Source organism: Fulmarus glacialis, unplaced genomic scaffold (genome assembly GCF_000690835.1).
Source record: "Fulmarus glacialis isolate BGI_N327 unplaced genomic scaffold, ASM69083v1 scaffold34417, whole genome shotgun sequence".
Taxonomy (NCBI): domain Eukaryota; kingdom Metazoa; phylum Chordata; class Aves; order Procellariiformes; family Procellariidae; genus Fulmarus; species Fulmarus glacialis.
In genome coordinates, this window is record NW_009224420.1 from 556 (window position 1) to 10,356 (window position 9,801).

General features: G+C 38.7%; 1 protein-coding gene across 1 annotated transcript; it reads left to right on the forward strand.

The window, feature by feature from the left end:
* Window positions 1–2,805: 2,805 nt before the first annotated feature.
* On the forward strand, window positions 2,806–9,131 carry LOC104079939 (guanine nucleotide-binding protein G(t) subunit alpha-3). Its single transcript, XM_009582143.1, has 4 exons — window positions 2,806–2,928; window positions 7,094–7,223; window positions 7,428–7,581; window positions 8,850–9,131. Exons 1-4 carry the CDS (start codon window positions 2,828–2,830, stop codon window positions 9,038–9,040), a joined length of 576 nt encoding a protein of 191 aa, XP_009580438.1. The 5' UTR covers window positions 2,806–2,827; the 3' UTR covers window positions 9,041–9,131.
* The last annotated feature ends 670 nt before the right edge of the window (window positions 9,132–9,801 follow it).

Consider the following 9,801-nt stretch of genomic DNA (forward strand, 5'->3'; position numbering starts at 1 on the left):
ATTTGGCAGTATTTTAGGGCAGCCTTGGATTTCTATAGGAATAGTACAGAGCAATCTTTTGCTTCCTAACATATCCTTTCTGACAGGCCACTCATTCACTGCAGTTCCCAGCACTAAAAGCGCGTAACAGCCATGATAATTAAAAAGAAAAACATTTCTTGAAACTAAAAAAACAAAACAAAACAAACAAACAAACAAAAAACCAACCACAAAAAAAAACTAATGCAGAAAAAAAAATACATTACCTGTTTACCCGCTAACATTCTAGTGTGCACTCCATGCAGATTAGGTGTGGTTGCCTAAAAAGAAGATAGGGTAGTAATTCTAAAGTAATTCCTGCTTAGTGTTTTGGGCTGCGTCATGTTTTAACCTGCAGTAGGTTTCAGTATTTAAGGGACCTAGTACACACTGTAAAGGAGCCAATAATCATTATTTATTGCTAGAGTTACATTAAAACCAACAGTGATATGTTTTTCATCTGCTTGAACACTTCCGAAAATCCTGCTAATCCTCTGTCTTCACCTTTCGGTACCTGATGCTTCTGAAAATCTAGCCTTTGGCTCTAAACCATTAAAATCAACTTAGTTTTTGCCCTTGCTGCTGGACTTCTAATGATCGGTTCAAAACCAGCTAGACTCAATCAACCATCTAATGCTACATTTCAATTTCTTTTAAAACCAAAACCCTGTTTCTCAGCTCCTGTGAAACAGCTCCTACACAGGGTATTGATTTATACTGTGTAAATTCTGACTTTCTGAGGTTATCTTCTGAGTCTTTTCATTATTCATTCATGCTAATGAAGTTTGATCACTGCCTTTCCTCTGTGTATTTTAACTGGGAAAAAAAAAGAGATCTTCTGAATAATAGAAAATCCCCTGTATGTCAAATTTGGCTGGAATTTCTTCCTTAGTCTCACCTGGAATTAATCCTGTTTTAAGATGGAGTGATGGGTAAGGAAGGGGCAAAATCGGGAGTATAAATCGTGACCTTAAATGTCATTGTATAGCTACCAGTAGCACATGGTGCTTTTTGCTCGCGCAGTCATTTGCCTCTCAGGGTAGGATTCGTGTCCCCCAATTCAAGCCAAGGAAAGATCAGGCATTTAGCCTAACCCACCAGTTTGCGTTCCCTCTTTTGCCAGTGGAGAGCCGGCCTGCAGAGTGTCCCCTTGCAGCTGCCTACAGCTCTAGGAAGAATCTGAAGATGCCTCTCTTGCTCCATTAACTAGATGATTAACTTGGTCTAATTTTTTATGCAATTACAATTGGCTGTGTTGAATTGAATTTAGGTATTTGTGACTATGAACTATCAGATCTTTATAATGAACTTTATATACAAGTGTTTATTTTAGTGCTTACATGCTTTATAAATTGCAAAATGTCTTTTGTTTCTGCCTTCCACAAAGGTGAGCTGAGATGAGTTTGCCTTAGGCCCTACTCAGAGAACCAGAGCTATAATGCATTTTTTTAAAAACAGATTGTTTCCTGGACTCAAATAATGGGCAAACATTTAATTACTCAGATCAACTACAGCACTCCTTGCTGAGTGGATTCAGTCTATTCAACTTAAAATAAGAAAATCCCATTTCCAAGCACTACTTACAAATCTCCATATGGAAGATTCTAGCTTTTCAAAAATTTATTTTATTTTATTTTATTTTTTTACTTACAGATGTATTAAATATTGCAGACAAGGATGATGAGCTGCGGTTTGTTTTGGTAAAACCGAACAGCAGAACTTCATGCTGGGCAGACTTTGTGTTAGAGAAGAAAAAAAAAGGCATGAAGCCTAATAAACATTAGAAAGACTGTGTTTTGTTTGTCAGAGACAAGAGGCTACAAATGGAAAGGTGCCAACTGGGACACTGAAAGCTTGAAAATGCTTCAACTATTGTATGTGTTTTCTTGCTTTTGGCTTTGTTCTTCATTTGAATATTAGTAGTTAAAAGGTAGGAAGCTACCCAGACATCACCTCTTCTTTTCCTTTTGTCAGTTCATAACCTCTTTACACAGTTTCCTAGACCAGCCAGTAGGATTCAAAGGCTCTGTCCAGCCATTTTGAGAAAACTGCATGCCCCTGGGTTGGTGGTAGGACACGAACAGGCTTCAAAGATCTGGTTTGGATTCTTGTTTCATGCAGATTTTATCTCAGTATGCCAGACATAAAACCAGATAATCCACTCTTTTCCAGGGGGGTGTGAGAATACTAACCTAGGGGCTCCTCAGCCTCATTGAAGCTTCTGGTTTTGATTACAAAATATATTTTTTTTAAATTATCATGTACCTCCCTCTTGTAAACTGATAGGTCTGCAGGGAAAACATTCCTAAATGTGAATTTCTCCAAAATATTACACCCTCCCTTTCACTTAGGAAGGAAGACACTGTTACAACAGGTCTGATAGGCTGCGGTAACTTCTAGTCAATCTGCTTCTGAAAGACACTGGCGGTTCTTCCCTCTGGTGGCAATTCCCACTTGCTGAAAGCAAATGGAAAAAAACCCTTTCCTGGCAAGGTGTTTTTTTAGCATTCCTGAGGAAAATAAGGATTTTCCTAAACTGAAATTCTCAGAATGATGTTTATTATATACAATTAAATTATACTTCTATATATAAGAAAAAAAAAGAGAGGAAAAAAAGGCAGGCTCTGGATTGTGGATTTAGGTTATATAGAAACCAGTAGTATTGTATTTAAATGTGTACTTTACATAAAATATTTAAAAGTGGTTCAATATGAAGTGATTATGTAATGTTCATTTCACCTTTTGAATTCACCAATCACCATTTCTTTTTATTCTCCTTAGTTACCTCAACGATTTGGATAGGTTAGCAATGCCGGACTATGTGCCTAGTGAGCAAGATGTTTTGCACTCCCGAGTGAAAACAACTGGGATTATAGAGACTCAGTTTTCTTTCAAGGATTTGAACTTCAGGTACGAAAGCCATATTTGACAGTTTTCTGTGGTTTTATCTTTCTTAATTTTTTTCTTTCAAAGGTATCAACCTATTATAATTTTGGTAATCCCATTGTGATAGCCTTGAATCCACTCTTATTTAATATTTTGAAATAGCCAAAAAAGCAAGATATTTTAGTACCAGTACTCCAAGTTTAAGCATATAATGGACCGTTATTAAGAGATCTCAGAATATCAGGTTCTAAAAGGACATTTTTACATATGTAAGTGTCTAAAAAGCATTATTTGTATCCTGCCATTTGAATAATTGTTTGTGACATTTGTGAAATTTGCCTACCTAAATGTCCTTAACAGCATGCAAAACATTTGATGACTGCTAATTTGCATGCACTCTCAACCTTTCACTCTCTTCTTTAGAGAACGGAAATAACTGCTCTTAACACCGGAATGCATTACAGTTGGCAAAAAAATAACAATTTGTGTCCCATGGGAAATTTCAGTATTAGCATGCATGCCTTCATGCTCATTTGAGATGAAAAGCAAAATGTTCAGAAAAAATTCTTGAAAATAATGTCTCTGAGAAATTTGACTGAAAATAATTGACACTTTCAGATACCCAAGATTTTGTTATGCTTGGTGAACGAATTAAAAACATCTAATTCCACATGAAAATGTATTTGAATGAATTACGATAGTTTCAGTGTTCTATAATGCTTTTCTCTATGGACTGAATTCCATTTAATTCTTAATTTAAAGGCTGGGGTGCATATTGAGGAATGTTCTCTAGACAAGAAACTGTCTGTAGAGACAGACAGATGTATAAAGCACTAAGATTATAACTTTTACATTTTTCATTGGGCTTCTTTTTTTCTCCTCATGTGGCAATTAAACATCCCCCAAACCATCTATGCTACCACACAGATGCTTTGACACAACAGAGATTACATATACAAAATAAGATTCTGAAGTAGGTTCCCTATAAATAAATTATCACCTATTAATACACTGATCACTCGTGAAAATTCAGCAGTTACCCAACGCTGTAATGTCATAGACATCATCTTCTTTTTCTCTGATTAACATATTACCAGACAGCTTTGTACATTGGAAATCTGAGCACGTTTAGTTACAATCATAGTTTATGTAAGAAATAAAATCAGGATGGAGAAAGAAATCTTCAGAGTACAAACCCTCTTTGACATGAAAGCTACCAGTCCTGATATTAGAATATCAGAATTGGTGTCTAGGTCCAACTAAAATGCAGCACAACTGAGAATTAAATTACCGGAGTGTCTGTAAACAAGAGGAAGGCTCCTAATGCCACCACAAACACAAAAAGCCACTGTGCTTAGCCTCTCTGCTATGCATCACTGCAGTGTTAAGTGAGTAAATTAATTGGTGGTTTTAGGCACTTAAGTAACATGAGGTGAAATCACTACAAAATAGTCTGAGGGTTTTGAGCTGATACAGGGATGCAGAGCATATAAATCCATCTTAACCAGCCAGTTACTGCTACTTTGCATTGCCAGAGCAATGCAAAACAGCTGGGGGATCTTGATGACTCTGCACTTCGTTTGGTAAGTACCATAGAAATATCTATAAAAAGAGAAACACTTCCACATTCAGAGTGAGTTTCGGTTAATGTACTTAAATGAGGCTTGGGGTCACAAGCCATACATGGATAAAAAGAAAACATGAACAGATGCCTCATTCACTAAACACTCGTCCCTCTTCTGAACTGAATGAGGCAGAACACATTTTCTATCTATGCAGTAAAAGTCTAAATCCCAGTACTGCTCCAGGGAACTGAACTACAGTTGCACAGACAGCATCCCTTGTTATTTGCTATCTTCTTAGTGGTTACTTTGCTGGTTTAGTGCGTTAGCTTTCTTGTGCTCTTCAATTTATTTCAGCAATGTTGACTTTAATTTCCAGAGCTCAGAACATACTTAAATATTTTTAAAAGAAGGTCTGATCTTCATAGGTCCTCTCCTGCTGTCGTTTCCATTGATGTGCTAGGAAGAGTTTGACTGGAATCAGGCAAGCTTTATTTTAGTCTTCAGGTCTCGCTATATGCACCATTAGGACAAATGGGACAGCTAGTCCCATATCTGTAGCTAAGTAGCTAAGTTTTCCAAGAGCAGTGCTGGGAAAATATAGAGCTTTCAAGACTAACTTTGACTGTCTTGATAAAAGAAAAATATCATCTCAGAAATACATTTTCTACCACTGACAGAGGCACTTCAGTTTTACGTGTGCGTATGTTAAGTTCTGGGCTGACATGAGAAAAGCTGAGCAAACTAAGGCTAGTACAACAAAAACTGCCCATAAGCATTGCCCCTGGCCTTGATCTTGTCCTATTTTAACTGGCTTCTCCTGAATATTCACGGGGCCATATGCTAAAAGCTTGCAGGAAGTGAATACAGATTCATACGATTATGTATGCTTGCGAAACTTCACTGCAGACTAAATTTTGAAGATTTTTCCCCCCCATAACCCTGATTTCAGAGTTACATACCACAAATCAAGGAAGACATGTAATGGCAGGTGACTTTTGGGCACTAATCACAGCCAAAAGTCAAGATGCTTTATTCATACTGACTTCACTCTTCAGTAGGCAGACTGAACTCAGTGAAGATGCGCAAGATATAAAATCTTGCTCCACAACAGCTTCCTGATTTCCTAATAATTCACATTTACAGACACCCAATGATCAGACAAAGAGATGAAATGTACTAGAAAAAAAAAAAAAATTCTCTAATTACTCCTCAGCTCCAGAAACAGTTCATCACAGGCATTGGGAAGGGCTTCATTTCTTCTAAGCAGGATGAAAAATGTAAACAATAACCTTTGTTTCCATCAGTTGCATTGCTGATGGTGAAGAAAACAGAGGATCAATATACTACAAAAAATGGTGGTTCAGTAACAAATTATTCTTGCTCTGTTTATTACTGACATGATTTTTTCATACTGAATCCCAATATTTTCACTGCTATAAAAATTGAGTTGTGTTTAATTTTCAGATACTGCAGGAGACACATCCAGAGAGTAAGATCTAATGCATTTTGTTTAAGGAAGGGATAACGCAACAGGGGATTAGGTTTTACAGTTTTAAGTTCAACAACAGGCAGCACAGGGAAAAGTCATCATGCACACAAGGAAACAGAAAAAGTAAGGGTAGGATAAACTTGATTTTTTACATGTTTTTTCTCCTTTCTAATGCACTTGAAAAATGTTCTAGTTTGGCACCTTTTATGTCAGAAAAATGAAAGAAAAGAAAGCCGTATCCCTTATCACTGAAGAACTGCAAATATAAATGGGAATTTTGAAAACGAGTGCTAAGCAGAACAACGGTAGCTTTGACGACAGCTCCATCTCAGCTGGACCCTAACTAGGGCCCTAACTAGGTCCCAGCGAGGTATGCTCCATTGGCTTTGGACCCATATAAAGAGTCCTTTAAAAGTTCAGTTGACTCCACCCAAAGGTAGTAATTTCTGGCAAAGACCAAAGGAAATATGCAGAGGAGGACAGCCCCACATTTTCCTCTCTACAAATGAAGGGATTCCTGCTCCCCATGAATTGCTGCTTAGACAGCAACTAATGAGATTGACAGGGCAGAGCCCCCCCGCCAGGCGCATGCTGCAGGCTGTACAGCTAGCTGAGCAGTCACGCCAGGGCGATGAATAGATGACTAACTATAGATCTGCACCAGCCAATTAAACATAACCAGCAGGTCAACCCGTGACGAGCTTCCAGTCATATGCCTTATTGATCAATGTGTCAGTTCACTGCAAGCAAAACTATGAAGTAACAAATAGCTGTGGATTTGAGGGTCTTTCACGTATGAACTCTGCCCTGAATAAATCCTTGCCTGGAGGGTTTAGTCCTGCACTGAGCTCTTCTGCAAAGCCCCACTTCCACAACACGGAGTGCCACCTGAAAGTACCGAATGTATTTCCTATATGCAGGTATTTAAGCCTTTATGTTTCATTTTATGCCCATTACAAAGCTGTAAATAATACATAGTACTCCTTGACCTGTTGGGATAGAAACAGACCAATATTTGGAAATGCTGGATATTTGATTGTCGTTCATCTCCAGCTGCACTCTGCAGATTAACAGCATGACTACGTCTTTATTAGTTAGCGCTTTACATTGTACATATGTTATTTTTTCTGCAAAGGATGTTTGATGTGGGTGGACAGCGATCAGAGAGAAAAAAGTGGATTCATTGCTTTGAGGGAGTTACTTGCATCATATTCTGTGCTGCACTCAGTGCCTATGACATGGTTCTGGTGGAAGATAAAGAAGTGGTGAGTCAGGAGACAAACAACCCTTTTTGCTGCTAAGTTTTAATGTACTCTCTGATCGCATATCAGAACTATTCCTGTTCCCTGATAACAATTTAAAGGCTATTATGCTGTACTGGTTCTTGCCAGTAAAGAACATTACAGTAAAAATGACATATGGGGATGAGATTTGTCAGTCTCTCATGTTTACCTTTTGCAACTCAACAGAACAGAATGCATGAAAGCCTTCAGCTGTTCAACAGCATCTGCAACCACAAGTGCTTTGCAGCCACTTCCATTGTGCTGTTTCTAAACAAAAAAGACCTCTTTCAAGAGAAAATAACAAAAGTTCATCTGAATATCTGCTTTCCTGAGTATAATGGTAAGTTTGGGGTTTTCAGAAGAAAATACATTCGGATGATTAGTGTAGGCCATGCATTAAAGACGGAGACTTTGACTCAGGTCACCTGTACATAAACATTTAAATACTAAGCATCTTATCTAGCATCTAGCCTTTCTCTCAAAAGAATGGTATGGGACAGACACGGCCAGAAGCCAATTCATCTCACCTACTCATGATGGTAGGGACTCAGGAGGGGTCACCTCTCTCTGGCGATGCTTATTTCTCTCCATTGGCGGTAGAGGAAGCTGAAGAACTAGAAGTTTCAGTTGGCTGACGTGTGGTGTGATGAACCCAGCCAACAAGTCAGTGGCTTATCGCTCACACACACCATAACTGAATCCAAGTTCTTTGTCCTTATTTTGAAAACCCATTCCATAAAGGGTCTGCCATAAAGGGAGTCTGCCTCTTCTTGTATGTCACAGCATCTACTGGAAGTAAAAAACAGCAGCTGTTCGCAGCTGATGCAAGAGAATATATCAGGCTATGTCAGAAAGTGCCAGAGAAAAACCAAAATCTGCCGGTATTTTAGTATTAACCTAATGTATTTGGGATAGGGAGCGTCCAGAATGAAGCATACTTAAAGCAGTATTATTATTATAAGACGGGTTCTGTGCACTTCCTGAAAACCAGCTCCTTCACTCCCTTTCTCAGGACACATCAACACAGCAACCCAAAATTGCTCAGTGCTTCACTGGGATAATCAAACATTTTGTGCTAGACTCAGTGGAGCTACGCCGCTTTATGCTGCCTGAGGCTTCAGACCGGCTGGGAGCCAGCAGGGGCTCTCAGCAGCAGCCGGCCTCCAGGAGCCTCGTCCTGCCCCAGCCCCACGGCGCGGCCGCGGCACCAGTGCCCACGCCTGCGGCTGTCCTAGAGAGGCACTACCGCCAGGCAGAAAAGCTGCGTGAAGAAATGATGACTGAATATATAAGCATCTGAATTTTCCCCTTTTTCCTTCTTCATTTCTTTGTCTCTTCATTTTTGAACTTCCCACCAATTTTGTCTGCTATTCCCTTTGAATTCATGCTCTTTCCTTTTTTCTTCTGTTTCTCTCACTTTCTGCTTTCTCTCTAAGGTCCTTAACTGTTTCACTTCAGAAATGAGGACTTCTGGTTAGGCATTGGAATTTAAATTTAGGTGGGCAGTTTAAACACAAAATTTTCATACCTAGTATTCTTGTTTCTTAACAGCTGTGAGGAAGTACCAGTTGAAATGTGTCTTCTTTTCTTTACTGTTCTCTCCACTAGGATTAAATACATTTGAAGATGCTGGAAATTACATCAAGAAACAATTCCTAGACTTGAACATAAGAAAAGCAGATAAAGAGATATATTCTCACTTGACATGTGCCACAGACACTCAGAATGTCAAGTTTGTATTTGATGCAGTCACAGACATAATAATCAAAGAAAATCTGAAAGACTGTGGGCTTTTCTAGCCACTCCTTCCCTTGCTCATAGCCTGACTTCTTCTCAGTCCACTTTTCTCTCTTCATCCTGTGTGCTGACTGAAATAACTCTAGGAAAGAAACATCACCAATTAGGCTTTCGTTAGCTGTGAGTTGAAGCCTTGGATGTAGCCTGAGCATTGCAGACCAACACTGACTTTCTGTACTTTCTGTATGTCAGAAGAAGATGGAGAAAAATGTTCCTGCTCCACAGAGATGCCAGACGCTGATAAATCCTACTGGAATCAAGGGGAAATTCCTATTTTAATCAATATGATTTGAAGGTAATCAGCACTTCTCAGGAAACTGGGGAGACCTCAGTATCCTGTGTTTTCTAGTGATGGGAGAAAAAAGACAATATGTAACAGATAACTGACACATTTATTTTGAAGCCTTAAGCAAGCCATAGCATTAAACAGTATCAACAGATAATTTCCATTCGGTACTCTTTTGTTTTCATGTTACATACACAACTAAAAATGACATACCATTAATTCAACAAAAGCAAATCCCCCAGACCTAACTGGTGTATGACAAAGAGCAGTGAAAATCAGAATTACACTGTTTTGTTAGAAGAGCTGAGGGACACATACATAAAAACTGCACATGTATAAAATTCACAAATGCTGCTATCCAGTTTGTAAAAAATAAAGCACAGTAAGATGGAGGTAAGTTTTCTGAATCTCTAAGGGAGGAAAAAACATTATAGTAACTGTCAGTTCCTGCATAGGCCATAGCACCCTACGTTGCCA

Bases quoted from the DNA above. Each gene is read 5' to 3' on its own strand.
- LOC104079939 (XM_009582143.1), top strand. From the start codon at position 2,828: ATGCCGGACTATGTGCCTAGTGAGCAAGATGTTTTGCACTCCCGAGTG. The intron at 2,929-7,093 runs GTACGAAAGCCA...TTTTCTGCAAAG, and splicing joins TTCAAGGATTTGAACTTCAG to GATGTTTGATGTGGGTGGAC. The intron at 7,582-8,849 runs GTAAGTTTGGGG...TCTCTCCACTAG, and splicing joins CTGCTTTCCTGAGTATAATG to GATTAAATACATTTGAAGAT.